Below are 24263 nucleotides of genomic sequence, written 5' to 3'. Positions count from 1 at the left end.
AATTGAGGGTAAGAGAATGTGAGAAAGATGTTTTTATATTTGCAAAAGTGAGACGAAGGAATGATAGGACTTAGACAATGTTAGATACGTTAAGAGCGATAACTAACGGGTACTAGCGGAGTACTATGAGATCAATAAAAATTAAATAAACTATTTTCAATTTTTATTAAATGACAACTATTCTAAGAATATAAAGATAGAAAGAACCATAAATTCAAATTATGTAGGAAATCTTAGATACTTTCATGCTATTAGGCTATCTGATGAGAAAGACTTTTTGAGAAGGATAAAAGCATGAAAGACCTAGATGGTATACCAATATAGGTTTAAAAGTGTATGAGAGATATTATGTTATTTTCATTAACAAAGTCATTCAATCAATTTATAATATTAAAGAAAATGTTGGGCAAATGAAGGAAAAGTATTGTGATGCATATTTAGAAGAATAAAGGAAACATAGAGAGTTGCACTGACCATCGTAAGATAAAATTTATGAGCCATAAGATGAAACTTTGGGAGAAAATGATTGACACAGACTTGGCCATTGGACGAGTATTTCATAAAATTCGTTTGGTTTCATGAAAATTTCATACTTATACAATTGATGGAGAAATATAGGGAGAGGGGGAAGGATCTCCACAAAATTCTTATTGACTTAGAGAAAGCATAAGGTATGGTGCTTAGAGAGTTAATCTTGTGGGTGTTAGGAAAGAATATTTGGCTGATTCTGCTCTCTTCTTTGTAAAAATTCATTTTCCTCTTTAATTGTTCGGCATGGAATCGATGGCTATCAAACATAGCTTAAAAAATTGTGATACGAAAATTGTTCATTTCCATTAGAGGAATGGTATTTAAATTTCCTTAGAGGTGATATATATTTCCATTGGATCACTTATCCAATGATCTATTTTTCAAGAACATGACCGATTGATTTGAACGCCAGAGTAACGGTGCGACAAAAAGATCTGTGGGCCCATGGCGATTTACATGATGAATCCACCATTAATTGAACCAGCTCATCTTAAGTTGTCATACCAAAAATCAGACAGATTCATTGATCAAGCTGGGCCACACCATGGGAAATAGTGGTGAGAATGATGGACGTCTCCATCCCCACTTTTCTCTTGATGTGGCCCACTTGAGTTTGGAGCTCAAAGAATAACATGTGCTTGCATAATTGATGGACGGAGTAAGGGCTGCTATGGGCCGGGCCTGGGGTATGTCTCGGCCCGCATTTTGACTGTTTTGGGCCGGGAGTCGTCCATCCCTATTCAAAATTCTGATTTTTCAGGTCCGAGCTTGGCCCATTGACACCCCCAGACGGAGTAAATATCATGCAGACATCACCGTGGCCCCCACAGCTTTTTTGTAGCTGTCAATGGGCCGGCCTGGGGTAGGTCTCGGCCTGTATTTTGAACTATTTCCGTCAGCCGACCCTATGCAAAATTCTGATTTTTCAGGCCCGCGCCTGCCCCATTGACACACCTAGACGGAGTATAGACATAACCGTGGGCTCCATAGCTTTTTTTTGTGGCACGGCTCCCTGCAACTAGTATTGTAGAGGTGGGACCCAACCGTTAAAGAGGTTTGTTATGAGAAAATATAGTCTGACCACTTTCAAGGACAGGTCGGCCGGATGAATGTACCCCTGAGCAAGATGTGGTCCCAAGTTCACATTCAATGGCACTCACTAGAAACTGAATAACCTGATAAGGCTAAGGAGCCATAGCTGGATCTGATGAGAGCTCAGGACCAGCCATAGTTCGGACTGATTTGGTCATGATTGGATCAGCTCGGGTCATCTTTGACCAAACAATAGAGCTCGACTCTAATAAGCCCGGGCCGAGTTGTCCTCGCTGCTCGACAGAGCTCGGCTTAGATGAACTTAGCTCGGATCGTCTTCAACTGACCAAGGGAGTTCGACTAGATTAGCTTGGCACAAGACCCCCTCCCAGTAACACACAACAAAAGTAAACGCTCGGTGCACGATTCCAGGGTAACTGCACCACTAGCGCACATCCCACCTGACGGCTAAGATAGTGCCTGAAATCAGGGGCCATTCAACCCTACGAACACTATAAATGCAAGAATCACTGATAAAGACAGGTATGCAAAATCTCCTGCCGAAAATCTTCAAATACGACTAGACCCAAATTTCAAGCCTGACTTTAGCATCAGAGAGTCTCTCCCGGTAGATGGGGTTTCCTTTGTTTCGTCTTGTGCAGGTGCTCGGAGGACGGAAGAGGGCAGCCCAGGCTTATGCATCAACAAGGTTCATTACAAAGCGCCAGCTGGTTTGGGAATGCAAAAGTGACCTTCGCAATGACAGACCGTAGATGTGATTGGGTTCATATGGGCCACATGCATGCAAGTTCCTGGCCGTCCATCAGATGGGGGTCGAACGTGAACATGCTCAGATCTAATTCATAATTTCATAGACCGCTCGGCAAATGGGCCATGATGCATCAAAGTAGACAATGGGTCTAATGTGTCCCACGCGTGAGATTTGCGCCTTTCATCAGGTGGGCCTGATGATTTTTTATGGTACTACAACAAACCAGGCAAAAAGAAAGGCACCAGCTTGCATTTATTGGGAAATAAATTCGTTATTAGGGGCGTTGTTCTTTTAGAGAGAGAAAAGGGGGAGAAACAAGAAGAGGGGTGCAAGATCTCAGCTGTCCATCACCATTAAGAAATTCATTACCAAAAAATAAATATCAATTATCTCAGCCGTCCATCAAGTGGGCCCTACCATTAAGAAATTCATCAATTATCTCAGCAGTCCATCAAGTGGGCGCAACCATTAAGAAATTAATTGCCAAAAAATAAACATCATCTCAGCCGTCCATCAAGTGGGCCCAACCATTAAGAAATTCATTATCAAAAAATAAGTATCAATTATCTCAGCCGTCCATCAAGTGGGCCCAACCATTAAGAAATTCATTATCAAAAAATAAAAATGCGTCTGCCGGGAGTCGAACCCGGGTCTATTGCTTGGAAGGCAATTATCCTAACCGTTGGACTACAAACGCTTCTGATGATGAAAGATTTGTCGTTTATCTATAAAACCATTCAAGGTGGGCCACTTCTTAACAAGTAAAATAAACAAAACAGTTATTTTCTTGGACATTCATGGTGTCAGACACTGATATAAAAAAACTGATTCCTGGGTTAGGAAATATTACTGGTGTATAGACCTATGCCTTGGTTGGTGTCTGTTGGATGATTGGATAATTAGAAATAGAATAGTATGGCCATGCTTCAAATCAAATGAAAAGATGTCATTTGAGCAGGGATGATACCATAGAGCTAGAATAACATATAGATGGTACAGATATATTTCTATATATGTTACATGTGATTAAGTTATCTAATTTAGATTTCCCATTTTGTTAGACCCATGGATGAAAACTGATTCAAGTTACTCATAGAGTATTAGGTTTTATGTATTAAAAAAATAATTAAAAAAAGAAGGTGGAAATTAAGATTTAAAATTAATTTAATTAGAGAGTATGAATTGCCTTTATGATCATGCCATATTTCATAAATAAATACAAGCCATCCATCACATGTTTATACTTGTGCATAGAAAATCATTCAATGAAATCGTTGTTGATCTCTCAATTGAGAAAGTTTCTCTCTGATCTACCTAAGTGTAAGAGTACAAAAAATCATGTCATGATCTATGGTAAGGGCTGAGATATGACCTAAGCCATCTGAAGAGTGGACCAGATGCTCAGGCATGAGCTTGCACATTTGTGGATTGGAGAAGGGGTGGTGGGACATCCACCTCTTCCCTTTTCCTTAACTCTCTCAAACGGTGGGCATCAAATGAGGTTTGGAAGTCCAAAGCATAGTCTTTTATGAGGCATTTGGATCATAAGTTACTTAGCATATAGTAGAACATCGTGCTTTTACTTATTTAGTAGATAAGTATGTTTGAAAAATAATGTACTTGCTTGTTGGTCAAAAAGTAAAAAGTATATTTGATTTTCAACATCACATAGGCATTCATTCTCAAGTTTGCTTCGTCTGCCCTTAACATCCATTATTTATTATGTAGGCCCAACCTTTAATTTGGACCATGCATTATATTAGGCTCAACTTGGCCCTATTGTTAATATGAATTGTCCATCTCATGGGGCCTACCTTCAATAACCAACCTTACGACTATCCATCATGTGGGGCCCACCTTGGACATTGGTCATCCACTATGCAGCCCCCACCGTTAATGTGGATTGTCCATCATACAGGGCCCAACTTTGAAGTGGGCTGCTTGTCAAGCTAGACCTTCTTTGCATGTGGGTCATTCATCATTAAGGGCCAACTTCGGTGTGAATTATCCTCATGTGGGGCCCACCTCAATATAGGTAATCTATTATGCAGGCCCCACCTTCAATGTAGGTAGTCCATAATATTGGGCACACCTTTGAGGTGGAGCACCCATTGTGCAGGCCCTGCCTTTGATGTGGACCACCCATCATGTGGGTCTCATTTGATATAGACCATCCATCACATGAAGGAAGGGAGAGGGAGAGAGATAAGTAGAACAGTAAAAAAATGTAGGAAATTTTTTTTATCTATAGTTAAAAAAAGTTACTTATTTAGCCAACCATTAAAAAATTCAATAGCAAAAACATTAAAAAAAAAAAAAAAAAGAAAGAAGAAGAAAAGAACTTGCGTCTGCCGGGAGTCGAACCCGGGTCTATTGCTTGGAAGGCAATTATCCTAACCGTTGGACTACAAACGCTCTGATTGATGTTTTGATCGATGTTTATTTATAAAACTATGTATAATGGTCACCACAAACTAGTTAAAATAATAGTTTTCCTATACATCCATATGTTTTGGTATTGATGAAATGTGAAATTCCTTTGTAAGAAGATATTACCAGTGCATGCACCTCATGGAAAGATGGAATTTAATGCATGCACTCCATATTAGCACATGTGCTTGCATGCGGATAGAGCAAGCTACCACATTTGTGGAATAACCAAACTTGGAGAGTGTTTTTTTTTTTTTTTAGTAATATATGTTAGAAGGTTGGATGATTAGAAATAGAATGTGGTAGCCCATGCTTTAAATCCAATGAAAATATGCCATTTGAGTCGAGAGCTTTTTCTTACACAAAGATGATAATAAAGAGCCAAAAGAACCTAAATATGGTAGAGACGTAATTCTATTTTACATGTGTTTAAGTAATTAATTAAGATGTTTCATTTAGTGGGACCCTCTATGGATGGAAATTGATTCAAGATACTCATAGATTGTTTGGTTTTATATACCAATCTCTTTGTATATTAACCTATTTTCAAGATTGTGGGATCATGGAGCCTTTAAAAACTGACTTTTGATTTATTTTATTTTTTTAAAGTTTTTGCTATATTTTTAAAACTCAAATAAAAATAGTTATTGAGTAGTCTAATTTTAATGTTTATCAACTCGAAAAGCGGGTTATGTACTAAGTAAACTCTGTGTGGCCTACTGTAATTTATGTATTTAATTCACTCTATCCATCCATTTTATCAGATAACTTTAGGGCTTCAACCCAAAAATGAAGCATATCCAAAGCTCAAGTGAACCACACCATGGGAAAGAGTGTGAATTGAACATTTGCCGATGAAAAATTCTTGGGAGCCACAGAAATTTTGGATCAAACTGATATTTGTGATTTCCTTTCATCCATGTACGTGTCATCTTATGAACATGTTGGAAGAAAAATAAACATCGCTCTGGGCCCTAGCAAAGTTTCAACAGTGGAAATCATCATTCGCACATGTGGTATGGTCCATTTGAGCTATAGATATGCTTCGATTTTGAGCTCAACCCCTAAAATGAGCCATAAAAATAGATGGACGACGTGGATAAACCACATACATTTATGGTGGGCCTAACAGAGTTTACTAAGTACGCAATCCGATTTCTTTATTCTCTCATTTTCTCATATGTGAGTTTTTTTGTAAATTTTAAATTGGAACTTTGAAATTTTGAAATCTAAAAATTCTGGAAAAATTAGCCCCACGTAGCTTATTTGATTAATTATGTCATGTACCACAGATGAATGGTTTGGATTGAATCTTAGGAAAGTGGGTATTGGCTATGATTAATCAATAGCCAATTCCCAAAGAAAAATAAATAAATTATCCAAACTTTCATGGCTTACGAGAAGTTTTTAATGATCAATAACCATTGTTTCCTATAGTGTGATTTACCTAAGATTTGGATTTGCTTCACTATTGGTCTCATGCCTTGAAATGATACGAAAAATTAGATGGACAACATGTATATACACTTATATTAAGGTGAGCCCTACGGTTAGACGCACATTGTGTTAGGTGAGTCAATCCACTCTCCATGTGTGTTTCCAAAAGGGATGTGGATTATGTGTTTCTTAATAATACCAAACATGGTGAGACCACACAAGTTGAGTTGGGCATGGGATGACTCGACTCAGCAAACTCGATTCGTTCGATGCGTTCAAATCGACTCGATCCGAACCAAGAGGGTGAGTCGATCCGAATTGAGTTGACTTCGTCCAATTCGGACTCAAAACAGAGTCAAGTTTGAGTTACTCAGTAACTCGACTCGACTTGACCCAAAATCCAACTCGGTATGACTCGATTCGATCCAAAACTCAACTCGTTTGTGTGTGTGTGTGTGTAATTTCAGATATGATGTTTCAAATCTTAGATGTCGTGTAGCTGATGGAGAGGCCATAAATTTGGTAGGTGAATCTAGGTTGAGTTGTGATTTCAACCCGTGGAAACCCACTGCACTCAAGCTGACTCGGTGCCGGACCAAGATTAGTCCAGGCCAGACCCAAACTTGGATCAGGTTAGGCATGCTGGACTCGGTACCGAGTTGGGTCAAGTTTAGGTTAGGCCTATTTCAAAATCAGATCGAGTCGAGTTAGCCCTAACTCGGTCCAACTTGACTCGATGCCCAACTCTTTCATGTTGGAGTAGCGATGTGGCTATTAGACAATGTTCTATGGGCCTCACCATGATTATATATTTTATATGGTCTGTTTATCGATTTTTCATTATCATTTTATGGCATGATACAAAAATGAATATAGCAGTGGTGATTGAACGCGTACCATTAAAAACTTCCTAGAGTCCATTAGAATGCATATTTGCCATCCAACATTTTGATTAGGTCACATGGACCAGGATGAGAAGGAAAAACAAATATCAGTTTCATCCATAACTTTTATGACCCTAAGAAGTTTTTAATGATAGGCATTCAATCACCACTATTTCCTGTGGAGCGATTAATAAGAGATTTGGATATGCCTCTGTTTTGGGATAATACTATAAAATGATTTGAAAAAATTAGATAAATAGTATAAATAAAATACATATATCATGATGCAGCCCATAGAACACCATTCAGTAGCCATCATCTAGTGACAACATCAAGAGGCAATCGCACTGTTGGCATCAGAATGATGCGTGTATCCTATTTACCACTTTAATTTATTTTTCCATACCATTCTATGGTATGAGCCCAAAAATACGGTAGATCTAAATTTCCCCGGGGAAAGAGTTGTAATTGAACACTCACCATTAAAATTTTCTCAGGGGCACAAAAGTTTTGTATTAAGCTGATATATGCGTTTTCTCTCCATCTAGGTGTGCGTGACATAATTAATAGGTTGTATGACAAATAAACATCACAGCAAGTTTTAGGATGTTTTTAACAGTGGCCATTTAATCACCACTGTTTTCTTGTGGTGTGATCCATTCCAGATTTGAATCTCCCTCATTTTTTAACTCGTGCGCTATAATGATCTTAAAATATAGATAGACGGGTTGGATAAAACACATATATCGTGTGGGCTAATAAAGCACTATCATTATCCACCTCGCTGTCAATACTCAATCGCGAAGGCACTCACCAACTCCCAAAGCTCACTGACTTCCGACGCGGATTGCGTCCTACCCCGCCCGGACGGTAATCCGTCCGGGCAGGGTTCTGTGGGGCCACCATGTTATTTTAACAACGCCGTAAGTCACTTTTCTCATATCATTCTAAGATATGATCATAAAAATGAAGAAGGTCCACAGCTCCATTGGACCACACCAAAAGAAGCTGCAGTGATAACGACACCCGCCGCTCAGACCTTTCTAATGGCCACCGTGATGTGTTTTTTATCATACAACCTATTCATAGGGTCATGTAGACGTGGATGAAGTGAAAAAACAAATATCAGCAAGATGCGAAACTTCTCTAGCTCCCAAGAAGTTTTTAACGGTGGAATTTCAATCCCCACTTTGTGGTCTACTTAAGCCATGGATCTGCCTCATTTTTTGGTTGACTCTTTAAAATAATCTAATAAGAACGATAAATGGCGTGGATAAAACATTTTCATCACAGTGGATCCCACAGAGCCCACTAACCGCGTCCCACTAACTCCCAAAAGATCGTCAGGTCATTTAAACCTCTGGCAAACCTGCATGTCTAGGTTCTTCCGGTCCGGGAACGGATTGGCTACTCCCCCTGCCACCAGCCAATGGCTGATGGTTCGGTGCTCTGTGGACGCTACCATGATGTATGTGTTTCATCCATGACGTCCATCTATTTTTAGAGATCATTTTATGATATGAGACCAAAAATGAGATATATCCAAATCTCAAGTGGACCACATTACAAGAATCAGTGTTGAATGAAGGTAGATCATTAAAAACTTTTTGGGGGCCATAAAAGTTTTGGATTAAGCTGATCTTTGTTTTTTTCATTCATTTGGGTCTGTATGACATAATCAACAGATTGGATGTCAAAACAGTAAAGTGGGCTTTAGGAGGATTTTAATAGTGGATATCCAATCACTATTTTTTTTCCTGTGGTGTGGCCCACTTGAGAATTATATAACTCTATTTTTTGGAATAAAATCCTAAAATGATCTTTAAAAATAGATAAACAGAATGGATGAAACACATACATCATGGTGGGGCTCACGGAGAACTGAACACCAGCCGCGGGGCTGGTGGCAGGGGAGTAGTCAATCCGTTTCCTTTCGGTCCGGTGTTTTCCATGAAGGATCCGTTGCGGAATTCCTTACGTGCTGAGTAACTGAGTGTGTAGTGAATAAACTTTGTTGGGCCCACTGTGAATATAAATGTTTTATCCACCGTTTTCTAAGCTAATTCTGGAGGCTGCTTTAAAACTTGAAACATATAAAAAGCTCCAGTGGACCGCGCCACAATAAACAATGGAAAAAATGATTTTCACCATTGAAAATTTCCTAAGGCCTACGGTGTTAATTGTCATCCAACCCATTCATAAGATCACACAAATATAGATGAAAGGAAAGCACAAATATCAGCTTGATCTGAAACTTCTTTAGCCCTTACGAAATTTTCAATGGTAGATGTTTAATTAACACGGTTTCCTGTAAATGAAGTGAAAGCACAAAAATCAGCTTGGTCCAAAACTTCAGTGGCCCTATAAAGTTTTCAATGGTAGGTGTTTAATTAACAATGTTTACTGTGGATGAAGGGAAAACATAAATATCAGCTTGATTCAGAACTTCCGTGGCTCTTACAAAATTTTCAATGGTACATGTTTAATTAGCATGTGGTGTGGATCGCTTGAGCTTTTGATATTATTTATTTTTAAGCTCAAGTCCTAAATTTTTCTGGTAAAATGGATGGAGTGGATAAAATACATAAATCAGTTAGAACGCAATCTGCTTCCATCCGCTACCTTCCAAAAGTGGGGCCTCTACACTTGGCCAGATTTCTGAGACATCCATTGAAAATGTGGGGCGTCTTTGCTGGACAAGTTGGATTGTGTATCGCCAGCTCCGTGGGGCACGTACATCTATTTTCAAGATTTCTCATCTACCACTGGAGGCGCCGAGGCGGATGCCTGCCAAAGTCTTTCACAAGGAATTCCTGCACTCATAACCCAAGTGGGGCGTACCGTGATCTTGATCTGTTCATCTGTTTTCCTTGGATTACATATTTATATTAGGGCATGAGCCCACCATCCATCCCTTCTACCGGCTTGGTGTATTTGTCATTATCCACACCATTGAAGTATATCCAAAACTCAAGTGAACTGCACTAAAGGAAAGAGCTGTATAATGATGTTCATCATTAGAGCCTTCCTGGGGCCCACAGTTATGCTTATCTGTCTTCCAACCTGTTCATATGAATGAAGTGAAAATACATGTAAATATCGGATTGATCCAAAACTGTTGTGGCCCACGTGGAGATTTCAATGGCAGGCATTTAATTCCCACTGTTTCGTATGGTATGGTCCGGTGGAGCTCTCGGAATGCTTTAATTCTTAGCCCATGCCTTAAAATGAGCTGGAAAAACGGAAACGGATTGGCTGGTGCTCCGTACAACAGCTATATAGCTGCTGTAAGAACGTGCAAAGACTAGCACGGTAGCTCCTCGAGCTGCGAGATGTAAGAGCAGTACAAATGAGATGAAAGTTACATGGGCCCGTGGTGATGTATTTAATAGAGATTATTTTAAAGCATTATCCAAAAATGAATAATATTCAAAGATCATTTGGACCACACCATAAATAGCAGTGGAGATAATGATTTTCACCATTAAACAATCCGTAGTGCCCACCATAAAATGTTTTTTTCCATTCAATCAGCTCATAAGGTCAAAAAGACCTTAATGGAGAGGAGAAACAAATTTCACATTGATCAAAAACTTTTATGACTCCAAAAGAGTTTTAATGGTAGACGTTCAATATACACTGCTTTTTCCAGTGTGGTCTACTTGATAGTTATATCTGTCTTATTTTTTGTCTCAAGCCTTAATACGAGTTCATCAAATGGATGAACGGTTTGAATATAACACATATCTCATGATAGGACCCACAAAACTTGCTGATGTGAATACAGTAGCTATATGACTAGTGTGAGGTACATCAGCCAATCCGCTTCCTGAAAAATGGATGGCCAGCGCAGGGATAATTTACATAATTCATAGTCGGCCCCACAAAGTTTACTCACTACACGATCCATATCCATCCGTGCGGCCCGCCGGAAGGGCGGACAAGCAGCAAGCTTGACTTTGGGCGTTGCAAGCCGCCATAAGAGTACTGAGGATCTTGCACACGTGTGCCTCGTTGACACGGAAGGAATTGGACCGTCCATCCCTTCTACTGATCATTTTAACTTCTACCAATTATTGTAAGGGAAAACCACCAAAGGTCCAAAACCGAAGCATGTCCGAATTCTAGTGGAACGCGCTAAAGGAAAGAGTAGGGATAACAATCTCCACGGTTTCGACTCCCGGTCAAAGGTTCGAGTACCCATAGGTGGTGAAATTCCATCAGGTGAGTGTGTGGGGGTGTGTGTGTGCGTGTTAAAAAAAAATAAAAAATCTCCACGGTTGCGACCTTCTCAGGGCCCACATGTCCAAACTGTTCATAAGGTCACACGGTTCCATGAAATTGAAAATACAAATATCAATATGGTCCAAAACTTACATATCAGCTTGATCCAAAACTTCTGTGGCCTATAAGTAGTTTTCAACGTTAGTCATTCAACTCCTGTTGTTTCCTGTGGTCTGCTTGAGCTTTGGTCATGCTCCAATTCTGGGATCATGTCCTAAGATGAGTTGGAAAAATGGATGGACGAAGTGGATAATTTACGAACATCACAGTGGACTCCACCTAGTTTACTCATCATGCAATCAGCACACGTGGACACGAGGCCCGCTGGATGGACTGACAAGCAGCAAGCCTGTCTTAGGGGAAGCGGATTGGCTGGTGTATCACACAACACTAGTGTGGGTACGTGTAGTCCGAAGACGAGTGCTAACGCTCCGCCATTCTGAGCTGTACGAAGGGCTCAAAGGAGATCAAAGTTACGTGGCCCCAAAATGATGTATTTATTATATCCCCACCGTTCATAATTTTTTTAGGTTATGAGAAAAAAAAATGAATCATATCCGAAGCTTAACTGGATCGCACGGCAAATAACAGTGGGATAATGATTTTCAATATTAAAACATTCTTAGGGCCCACCATTATATTTATTTTTCATCATATTTGACCCCAAAAAGGTATCAATGGTAGACGTTTAAACCCCCACTACCTTTTCAAGTGTGGTCCACTTGATATTTAGATCTGTCTTATTTTTCGTCTCAAGACTTAAGACGATCTCGAAAAATGGATGGACGGTTTAGATATAATGCATACCTTATGATGGGCCCACGAAACTTGCTGACATCAATACACTTGCACTGCACAATGATTAGGTACTACCCCCACTTGTTCGGAGCTTGGGATAGGTGAAGGCTCCGAGTGCCATTGAGGGGCCACTGTGATACATGAACTTTATCCACACCGACTATTCATTTTTTTTTATTTTTTATTTTTGCATATTATTTTAGAATATTATTCCAAAAATAGAAAAGATCTAAGTCTCAAATGTGCCACACGGTGTTAATTAAATTTCTACCGTTGAAAATTTTTTAGGGACCATAGAAGTTTTAAATCAAGGCTATATTTGTTTTTTCACTTCATCCAGGTGTATAGAACTATATCAAGGGGTTAGATGGAAAATAAATGACACAGTAAGCCCTAGGAAGGTTTCAACGGTGGGCGTCCTTAACACCCTTGCTTCCTATGGTGTGGTCCACTTGAAATTTATATATATCTTATTTTTGGCCCAGTACTCTAGAATAATATGAAAAAAGGTATGGACGGTATAGATAAGATTCATACATCACAGTGGCCCCTTAATGGCCTTTTGAGCCTCTGCTTGTTCGGAGCTTTGAACTGACGGGGTAGTACCTAATTCGAGCCCACTTGCACCCGCCACGGGAGGGTGCGGATTAGGTACTACCCTCACATGTTCCGAGCTCGGGATAGGCAGAGGCTCTTAGGGCAACTAAGGGGCCATCGTGATGTATAAACTTTATTCCCGCTGTTTATCCATTTTTATATATTATTTTAGATTATGAAGTCAAAAATAATGAATTTCTTGTTCTCAAGTGGACCACACAGTGAGAATTAAATTTCTACTGTTGAAAATTTCTTATGGATCAAGACGATATTTCCCTTTTTTGCTTCATCCAACTGTATATGACCATATAGAAAATAATCCACACAGTCAATGCTAAGAAAGTTTCAATGATGAGCATCCTCAGCACCGCTGCTTCCTATGATGTGGTCCACTTAAGCCTTAGATTTACATTAATTTTTGGTTCAACAATTTAAAATGATATGAAATATATGGAGGGAGGGTGTGGGTAAAACTCATGAATCACAGTGGCCCTTAGAGCCTCTGCCTGTCCCGAGATTATAACAGCCGGGGTGGTACCTAATCCGCGCCCGCTGCAAGAGGGAAACGGATCGGCTACTCCCCCTGCCACCAGCCCTATGGCTGATGGTTGGTTCTCTGTGGCCCCACCATGATGTATGTCTTTCATCTATTTTTACAGATCATTTTATGGCTTCATACAAAAATTGAAGGGGATATAAATCTAAAGTGGACCACACCACAGGAAAACAATAGTGATTGGATATCCACCGTTAAAATCCTAATGATTTTCAATGTTAAAACATTCCTAGGGCCCATCCTAACGTTTATTTTTGGGCATATTTGACCCCAAAAAGGGTACCAATGGTAGGTGTTTAATCCCTCACTGCCTTTTCCAGTGTGGTCCACTTGATTGTTGTACACGTTTTTTAGGGCTTTCATATACCCATATCTCAAGATGTGGAGAGGGAGAGAAAATGAACTTCGAATGGGCTCCTTGGGTAAAACACAAGTTAGAGACAGTTTTGAAAACAAGATTAGTGATGGTTAGAACTTTCAACGAAGTCTACAAAATAGGTCTTGGTCCCTGAGGGCTTGTTTGGCCATGCGAATCCCATGGGATTAGGAGGGATGGGATGGATTTTAAGGTAATGATGGTGGTGTGAGTGGATTGGTTTAAAATCCATGGGATTGTTATATCCTGGGACAAGTTCATTGGGTCTATTTGGCATGCTCGGCATATCCCGGGATTTTACCTTCCAATCCGTCCAACCAAGAGATGAGATCAATTTTAAGGTAATGATGGTGAAGTCAGTGGATTGTTTTAAGATCCATTGGATTGTTTATATCCCGGGACAAGTTCACCGGGTCTGTTTGGCTCGTCATGCATATCCCGGGATATCGCGTTCCCATCCCTCCTAATACCGTGGGATTGGTCCGGCCAAACAGGCCTTGAGGGGCCACCGTGATACATGAACTTTATCCACACTGGCTATTCATTTTTTTTTCATATTATTTTAGAATATTATTCCAAAAATAGAGAAGATCTAAGTCTCAAATGCGCCACACGGTGCTAATTAAAATCCTACCGTTGAAAATTTCTTAGGGACCACATAAGTTTTAGATCAAGACTATATTTGTTTTTTCACTTCATCCAGGTGGGCCCGATACTCTAGAATAATATGAAAAAAGGTATGGGCGGTGTGGATAAGATTCATACATCAAAGTGGCCCCTCATTGGCCTTTTGAGCCTCTGCTTGTCTCGAGCTCTGAACAGGCAGGGTAGTACCTAATTCGTGCCCACTTGCACCTGCCACAAGAGGGTGCAGATTAGGTACTACCCCCACCTGTTCCGAGCTTGGGATAGGTCGAGGCTCTTAGGGCAACTAAGGGGCCACCGTGATGTATGAACTTTATTCCCACTGTTTATCCATTTTTATATATTATTTTAGAATATGAAGCCAAAAATAACAAATTTCTAGTGCCCAAATGGACCACGCAGTTAGAATTAAATTCTCACCATTGAAAATTTCTTATGGATCAAGACGATATTTTCCTTTCTGCTTCATCCAACTGTATATGACCATATCAATCAGTTAGATAGAAACTAATCCACACAGACGACCCTAAGAAGGTTTCAATGGTGGGCATCCTTAGCACCACTGCTTCCTATGGTGTGCTCCACTTAAGCCTTAGATCTGCATTAAATTTTAGTTCAACAATCTAAAATGATATGAAAATATGGATGGACATTGCAGATAAAACTCATGAATCACAGTGGCCCTTGGAGCCTCTGCCCGTCCTGAGCTTATAATGGTCGGGGGTAGTACCAAATTCGCGCCCGACACAAGAGGGAAACAGATTGGCTACTCCCCCTGCCACCTAGGGCTGAAAGTTGGGCGGGTTGAGTCGGGTTGGTGCTCAACCCTAACCCAACCCAAGGTTCCTATACCTTAACCCTAACCCAACCCAACCCAATCTCAGGTTGGGAATTTTCAACCCAAGCCCAACCCAAGCGGGCTCGGTTGGGTGTATATGTGCTAATATTTTCATTATTACATTAGTTTATTATATTTTAATATATGACTTAATTTTTGTATCTATGATTTTATTAATTATATGTGTGATTATTTATCGTAAAGAACTTCATTAAAAAAAAAAAGCTAAAATATAGGACAACTACTCATTTAAAAGTCATGTAGTATAGCATGCAATCTATTTGGGAGAGAGAAATCTGACATATCTTGTTAGCTTGAGTACTTGGAAATGACGTGGACAAATGAGACCCGACATCAGTAGTGTGCCTTTGACGCAAATGATCCACACTCAATTATATTTTATAAGTAACTAATATATTGATCGGGTTCGGGTTAGGTTGGGCAACCTGAGACCTCAACCCAAGCCTAACCCAAGTTTTATTGGGTTTTTTTATTATTATAGATTTTTTAATTATTTTTTGAGTTAGCTTGTATGTACACATCCATGTCAGTACACACACTCCATGTTAGCCACCCCCACCATGGATCAGTTTTATCAGTTGGCATTTGTATAGCCCAAGCTTGAGATCGGACCTGATATATCCTCCCTAAGCCCAACCCAATGTCGAGTTGATCACGAGCCGGTCGAGTTGTACTCACCCAACTTTCAGCCCTACAGCCGCCAGCCCTGTGGCTGATGGTTAGTTCTCTATGGGGCCCATGATGTATGTCTTTCATCCATTCCTTTCATCCATTTTTACAGATCATTTTATAGCTTTATACAAAAAATGAAGGGGATATAAATCTAAGTTGGACCACACCACGGGAAAACAATAGTAATTGGATATCCACCATTAAAATCCTCCCGAGGAGCACTGTATTGTTTATTTGACATCCAATCTGTTGATTAGGTTATAAAGACTCACATGAAGGGATAAAACAAATATCAGCATGATCCAAAACTTTTATGCCCCCAAAAAGTTTTTAATGGTCGATGTTCATTAAACACTGTTTCCTTTAATGTGTTCGACTTGAGATTTTTATATACCTCATTTTGGGTGTAATACCATAAAATGATATAGAAAAATAGATGGACGGCATGGATGAAACACATACATCATGGTGGGGCCCACAGAGCACCGACCACCAGCCATTGGCCGGTGGCAAGGGGAGTAGCCAATCTGTTTCCCACAAGAGTATCGAGGTCTTTCACACGTGTGCCTCGTTGGCACGGTGCCGGCAATCCCCACTTGATAGCTCAGAGTCATGGTCTCTTCTGCATTTCTCAAATTCCTCCGTCTCTCTCTCTCTCTCTCTCTCTCTCGATGGCGTTTTCTTCGTGGTTCTCCCGCTTCTCTTCTTCCAAACACCTCTATTCCATTTTCCGCTCTCGAAACCACAAGATTCCTGAGCTTCTTAAATCCAGACCAAGAAAACCGCTCCCGCCATGGCCCACCTCCATCATACCGCTCACTGCCGCCGCTGCTACTGCCGGGACCCTTGCCTTACATATTCAAACGAATACGTCCATGTGTGACTCCTCCCTTGATTACAGGTTCGAATAATCCTGCCTGTATCCTTTTTTCTTTAATTGCTTTGGAAATCCTCGAACTATGAGATTTGGGAAGTTCCAGTTCTTGAAATCATAGTTTACTGTTTGCCTGACCGAAAATTCTGTTCTTGTAATCATATTTTCTATGTTTGTCTTACAAAGACTTCAGTTCTAGATATTGAATTTATCTGCACACATTTTCTAGCTAGATAGACACTCTTGAATGGACACCGGTTGTGTACTGAGTAAACTCCAAGGGGCCCACCATGACGTATGTGTCTTATCCACGCCGTCCATTCATTTTTCCAGCTCATTTTAGGGTATGAGGCCAAAATTGAAGCATATCCAAAGTTCAAGTGGCCGCACTACAGGAAACAGTGGGAACTGAATGCTTACCGTTGAAAACTTCTTGGGGTCCACAGAAGTTTTGTATCAAGCATATATTTGTGTTTTCTCTTCATCCATGTCTGTGTGACCTTATGAACAGGTTGGATGTCAAATAAACGTCACTGTGGGCCCTACGAAGGTTTCAATGGTGGACGTCGCTATCCCACCTGTTTCCTGTGGTGTGGTCCACTTGAGCTTTGCATATGTTTCAATTTTGGGCTCATGCCCTAAAATGAACTGATAAAATGGATGGATGGCGTAGATAAGACAATATACATCACGGTGTGCCCCACAGAGTTTACTCAGTATGCAACCCGCATCCCTCTTGAAGGTAGGATTTATATAGGATGCTAGTCCATGTGCATGTGCAGCCCTACCATTCACATGTGTGCCGACATGTCATGCATGCCGAAAATCTGATGGCTCCGTCAGTTGGCCCACATGGTCTCATTGATTTTTGAAGAAATGCTTTGATCATTGGTACGGACCATCTGTCATGTGGGTGCCACCTTTGATTTCTCATCTTTTAAAATCACTTTGGTAGGACGATCCTAACCATCCACTGGACAATCCATATTGATTACTCTAGAAAGGTTCCTATCATTAACCCAGATCATCCATCATGTGGTTGCCACCTTTATTTATTTACTTATTTTTTTGAACAATATGTAGCCACCTTTGATTTCCAGTCTTTCCCAATAATCACTTGGATAGGAGGATCCTATCCATTCAATCAATGGATAGGGAAATGGATGTTTCATCTTGATTGTAGTAGAAAATTAGAAATGGAGAAGAGTACCCCTAAAAGAATATTTGAGTAGAGAGGGAGGAATACTTTATTGATGTCGAACTACCTCTTACAAAACTTCAGAAAACTCATATTTAGAAAATTTTGGAATGACTAACTCCTACACAACCACCCCTTTTATAGACCCTAATTGAATCCTTGATGAAATGCTCCCAACTAAGATATTGCTTTCAAATCAATCATAATTTATTTCCAATCAATTTAGTCTATCTAAGATAGCCTAGTAATAACAAAAGCAATTCTGGGAAACAATCCTCAAAGTCCTCAATCACATCGTCGAACCAGTCTCCAAAACATCAATCACATCTCCCCATATCTTTCACAAATATTTAATTGTAGCTCTTGATATTTAGGCCTTAAATCAATAAATAAATAGTCCAAAATCAGAATATGTTGGGCCTTGTAGTGGGTCGTGAGCCTAGGTGGTCCATGGGCCTGCATTAGTGCGGGTAGGCTGGCTTAGGAATTACACTGCTGGATAGATCGTGGCTGGTGTTGAGTCAAATGTACATTGGTATTGGGGATGAACGAAGGTAAAATAAGCTGTTTAAACGGTTTTAATAGGATACAATTGGGTAGGATGGGATGGGCTGTGTGTAAACTGGATCTGGAAATCTATATGAATGGGGAATGGGATTATGGGTTTGGGGATTGGATATGGGGGCATATAATGATTATGGTTGGGTTTAGGGGACTGTTTATAGGTAAAAAGACTAGTTTCAGGTCAAAGTGGACATGTTTAGATGAAAAGAAGGGGAGAAGTCACAGATCTGCGAAGTTGCATTTCAGCAAAATTTTTATTCTGCTACCAGAAAAAGGTAGGCACCTCAGCAAAATTCGTAATCTGCCTTATGCGTGTGGCTCTAGGCCATGTTTATAAACAGCTGTCCATAGTTTCCTATATGGAAAAATCTCTCATAGAGACACTAATGTGGACTTTTTAAAAACAATAGCAACAAATAAAGGATCCTAAAGATGCTAATACTGACTTTCTAAAAAACAATAGCAACGAAGGAGGTAGACTTCTAAGGCAGGGAATCTCTAAAATTAAATCAGAAATAAGGAAATACCTATAAATCTACCAAACTACTAAACCTTCCATAACATCACGCATAAGGTTTATAAGCCTGTATACACAGCCGTATGTAGTCTTTACAGATAGATACATCCATATTGTGTACATCCTGCCAAATACACATGTATAGCATTTTCTGATGGACATGCTACTTTATCACTGGTTTTTAGTTGATTGGACATGTGTGACCAGGTGGGGCTTCTTTGGGTCCCCTCACATGTGTGGTCTGGTGATTTCGCTGCACCAGTTCACCTAATGACTAGTATGGATGCTGTCCACATATCTCATGGATTAGAGGACAATCATTGAAGAGGAATTCTGTACAAAGAATAGGGAACCAAGTTATTGGAATTGAAATAACACCTTTCCGAAAGAATTTGGAAGTTCCAGTTTCTTTGGGGTCATTGAGAGGAGCTCAAGTCCTGGGAACTTTGATGAGCCAACAAAGTTTTTCTTGGGAACTTGAAGGAATCGTAAATGCTAAGTGCACTAACTTCACATCTGAAAACGAAACACACATGTACGAGATCAGATCCTCGCATCAGGCAGCCTCCGCTATATAGACACCATATCTTAAACAACCAGGCCTACATGATCATCAGGTGGTCCACACTCATACAAACAAAATGATCTGTTAAGGGAAATCGAACAACGATCCAAATTCTATCTACGCACTTGGCACACCTGGTAATGACCTAATGAATGGCTCTGATCTTGTAGATGTATCATGTCCATGTGTGAGGTGAGTGGACTTAACTTTTTAAAGAGTTGTAGTCTACTAAACAGAGAAAGGGGATCAGGGAGGGAGACAAAAATACAAAGTTTTTCCACAACGTCCTTGCTCAAAGTGGATCAGGGACAGAAACAAAAATACAAAGTTTTTCCAAAGTATAGCCAATGCAAGAGCCAGATACAACAGGATCGACATCATAGAGGTCAATGATACCCGTATTGATGACAAGGATCAAATCGCGGTCAAAGCAGTCAATTATTTCAGCAACCTTCTTCAGGGTGAAAATCGGAGAAGACCTTGCCTTGATTCTCTCCAATTTGATGGCTTAGAAGAATCTGAAGCCAAAGCCCTCGAGATCCCTTTCTCTGTTGAAGAAGTTAAGGCTACTGTGGATGATTTGGGGGGAGAAAAGGCTCCTGGACCTAACGGCTATCCAATTATCTTCTTCCAATTTTTCTGGGAGGTCTTGCGGAGGGACGTCATGGACTTTTTCAACGAATTCTTTGACAGGGGTCGCCTTCCAAAAGGTCTTGGTGCCACCTTCATTGCCTTAATCCCAAAATCCCCGGGCGCCGCTTCCCTAAAAGACTTTAGACCGATTAGCCTGATAGGGGCTCCTTACAAGATCCTTGCTAAAGTCCTGACAATTCGTCTAAAGAAGGTGTTAGGGAAAGTCATATCAGGGAATCAAAGCGCCTTCATACTGGGCAGACAAATAATCGACAGTGCCATGATAGCATACGAATGCTTGGACTCCGCTCACAGATCTAAAGTGAAGACTATTTTATGTAAACTTGATCTCGAGAAAGCCTATGACCATTTTGATTGGGGATTTCTCCAGTATATGCTTCTTTGTTTGGGGTTCAGAGCGAAATGGAGAGGTTGGATGGGAGAGTGTGTCGGCTCGGCCCATTTCTCTATTCTCCTGAACGGCTCCCTAAGAGGATTCTTTAAAAGCTCCAGGGGGTTTCGTCAAGGGGATCCGTTATTGACTTTTCTTTTCCTTATTGTTGCCGACGGTCAATCCAGAATGCTTATAAAGGGTTAGCAAGCAGGCATCCTCAATGATATCACAATTAAAGGAATGGATAGCCCGATAACTCATGTCCAATTTGCGGATGACATGCTTCTCTTCGGCGAAGCAAATCGGGAATCAACTGGTAATCTGCGTACTCCGATCAGATGCTTTAAGGCGGTCTCTGGCTTGAGAGTCAATATGGCAAAAACCAAAATTATTGGGGTGAATATGGGGCAGAACGAGACAACCTCCTTTGCAGAATTTTTCAACTGCTCAACAGCCAGTCTCCCAACATCTTTTGTGGGCCTCCCTCCGTGCGTTGGTAAACCCCCAAAAGTTCTCTGGGATAAGGTCATTGGTAGGTTTGTTAAATACCTCGCCACTTGGAAATGCAGATACTTATCCCTTGGGGGTCGGGTCATCTTAATCAAATCACCCTTATCAAACCTCCCTCTGTATTTGATGTCCATGTTCAGATGTCCAGCAACAGTCTTGGTTGCCCTAGAGAAATCTAGACGTGATTTCCTATGGCATGGTAAAGAGGATAATAAAAAGTTCCATCTTGTTAATTGGAAGTCTGCAAACACACCCATGCAGGTGGAGTGGGGATAAAAGACCTAAAGACTATGAATAAGGCTATGAAAAAAGAAGTCTTCAAAAATATCATTTTCCAGATTGGCAAGGGAGACAAAGTTCGTTTCTGGGAAGACAGATGGGTGGGTGAAGCTTCTCTCAAAGTGGAATTCCCAAACATCTTCCGCATCGTTCCAAATCAAGCCATTACAGTTTCTAAATGTATCTCTCTATCTGGCAGGAGCATCATCTGGAACTTGGAATGCAGAAGAAATCTCTATGATAGGGAGATTGCAGAGTTCGCGTCCCTCCTGGACAAAATTTCAAGCTTCAAGCCAAACTTTTCTTCGGAAGACAATATAGCTTGGATTGTCGATAAATCTGGTTTGTTTTCTGTCACGATGATCCCTGGCCTCGGTCCCACTCACGAAGATCAAATCTCGACAACCCACATCTGGCAATATGCGGCCCCTCCTAAGATTATTGTCTTTGGGTGGCTGGTGGGAAAAAGGAAGGTGCTCACGGTTGATAATCTGAGAAGAAAGGGGATGATTCTCCTCAACGTCTGCCTTTGTTGTATGGCTGTCGAAGAAACGGTCGATCACTTATTCCTTCGTTGCCTGTATATTAGGGTTGAAAGTTGGGCGGGTTCAACCCGACCAACCCGACATTGGGTTGGGCTTGGGCATGATGTATTGGGTTTGGTCTCGGGCTTGGGCTATTCAAACACCAACCTGATAAAACTTGGGTTGGGCTCGGGTTGAGGTCTTGGGTTGCCCGACCCAACCCAAACCCGATCAATATATAAGTTCCTTATAAATTAATTATAATTGAGTGCAAATCGTCTGCATCGAAGGCACAAGAAATTCCAATGCTGTCAGGTTTCATTGGTCCACGTCATTTCCGATGACTCAAGCTAACAAGATACGCTGGATTTCTCTCTCCCAAATAGATTGCTTGATACACAATACGACTTTTAAAGGAGTAGTTGTCCTATATTTTAGCTTGTTTGTTTAGAAAAAATGAACTTGTTTACGATAAATAACTACATATATAATTAATAAAATTATACGTACAAAAAATAAGATGTCTATTGAAAATATAATAGACTAATGTAATAATGAAAATATTAGCATACTTGACCAACCCGGCCAATCCGATCGAGCCCGCTTGGGTTGGGCTTGGGTTGAGAATTCCCAACCCGAGGTTGGGTTGGGTTGGGTTAGGGTTGAGGTATAGGAACTTTGGGTTGGGCTAGGGTTGAGCAACAACCCGACCCAACCCACTCGACTTTCAGCGCTACTGTATATCTATCAGATTTGGTCCCTTATTCGAAACCCCTTCGACATCTCATGGTGTGTTCCAAATACTTCAGCTCATCTATTGAAGGCATGACATGGGGTAAAACTTGGCAAATACAGGACGTATCGACATTGATATAGGGCCGATCCACCCATAAAACCTCAATTTTGATTTTGATTTTTTGATTTTCAAAAATTCACTCATGTCTCCTCTTCTTCTTTTCATTTAAACCATGCAAGAATCTTAAAAACACATATTAGGCTACATCTAGACCTATTTTGGGATCAAAACAAATGATTTGAATGGGATTCAACAAAACAAATGATTTGAAAAAGTGGACAATTATGGGAAAAATTAGAACGAAGGGTAAACCTTCACTTTCTTTTTTATATTTTCATCTTCTTTTTGTTGTATTTCCAATGTAACGGGCCATTGTTCACCAAATCATGTTTGATTTGTTTATAACCATTTGACACCGATTTAACATAATTTCAATAAAAAAGGGATCAGAAATTGAAAATGCTCACCGGATCGAACATGTGGGATATATCGGCACTACCTAAGCATTTCGTATCACATAGGTGAAATACAAGATATACCGTGGGATATATCGGTCGATATCGTCGATATTTAAAACATTGCTTGCGAACAATAGGGATATAATCATCTTTATGTGATTAAATACTTACACAATAATACAAATGTCTACCCGTTATCTAGGAGACTAGCATACTACCACAACAATAGGAATGCAGTTGATTTTTTATTTTTATTTTTGTATTTTTTTTAGCAGTAGCAATTTTTTTTTTTTAATTTTATTTTAAATTTTAATTTTTATATATACAAAAAGAAACTATCCAACAAGAGGGAGGGAATCTCCAATTGCAAGAGAGGGTAGGGATGACCCCCTTTTAGCAAGATCATCAGCCAGTGTAGGTAATAATTGATTCTTGGATCGTATTTTCTTCTGGAAATTATATGATATGTTATCACTTCTTGATTAATTTGGACGATTTTTTGTGAAATATTTTATAGTTTTTCGACAATTTATGGTGCACAGAGATCATTACTTCAGTTCGATTTAAACAAGTAGGGACCCTTGCAGTACATGAGTGCACATATGTGTTAATGTGACAAGGGAGTTTAGCTAAGATCTAAGTCGTTTAGCAGGTGGGCCCTAGTCCTGGCCCAAAATTAGATGGTCCCATGTTGCCTAGACATGTGTGCTAGTATCATCAGTTCATTCTTTGAATACTCAACTTATTTTACATGCACCACCCCTGCTGGTTACCACCCGTCTTTAAGAGAGAGAAAGTAGCCAGTTATTGGAATAAAATGAAAAGCATACAAACAAAGTAAAAAAAAGAAAAGAAAAGAAAAGAAAGAGGAGAGAGCAAAGGAGGGCGCTGCCAGCTCAGCAAGTTAAAGGAGGGTGATCCATCTGTTAGGGACATTATCTGTTCAGTTTTGGAACAAATCATCAGTTTGAATTATAAAAAAGAATCACAAGTTCACAACTCAATTGTATGGTGGCAGCATTGCGCGAAGAGAGTGCACTGGAGTTTGGGACTTAGTTGTAAGATCCTTCTAACTAGG

The 24263-nt window shown here is 40.2% G+C and overlaps 1 protein-coding gene and 2 non-coding genes across 4 annotated transcripts in view; 1 reads left to right on the top strand and 2 right to left on the bottom strand.

The window, feature by feature from the left end:
• Positions 1 to 2960: 2960 nt before the first annotated feature.
• On the bottom strand, positions 2961 to 3032 carry TRNAG-UCC (transfer RNA glycine (anticodon UCC)). The gene has a single exon. It is a non-coding gene; the product is annotated as a tRNA-Gly (tRNA).
• Positions 3033 to 4678: 1646 nt separating this feature from the next.
• TRNAG-UCC (transfer RNA glycine (anticodon UCC)) lies at positions 4679 to 4750 on the bottom strand. Its single transcript has one exon. It is a non-coding gene; the product is annotated as a tRNA-Gly (tRNA).
• Positions 4751 to 16520: 11770 nt separating this feature from the next.
• LOC131249158 (D-lactate dehydrogenase [cytochrome], mitochondrial) overlaps positions 16521 to 24263 on the top strand; it is a 65584-nt gene continuing 57841 nt past the window's right edge. For both annotated transcript variants that reach the window (XM_058249754.1, XM_058249753.1), the window contains exon 1: positions 16521 to 16774. In XM_058249754.1, coding sequence (XP_058105737.1) covers positions 16545 to 16774 — 230 coding nt within the window. In that variant the 5' untranslated portion in view covers positions 16521 to 16544. The remainder of the gene's footprint in view (positions 16775 to 24263) is intronic.

Source organism: Magnolia sinica, chromosome 6, assembly GCF_029962835.1.
Source record: "Magnolia sinica isolate HGM2019 chromosome 6, MsV1, whole genome shotgun sequence".
Classification (NCBI taxonomy): domain Eukaryota; kingdom Viridiplantae; phylum Streptophyta; class Magnoliopsida; order Magnoliales; family Magnoliaceae; genus Magnolia; species Magnolia sinica.
The sequence above is the reverse complement of the archived record's forward strand: the minus strand, read 5'-3'. Positions and strand labels throughout refer to the sequence as shown.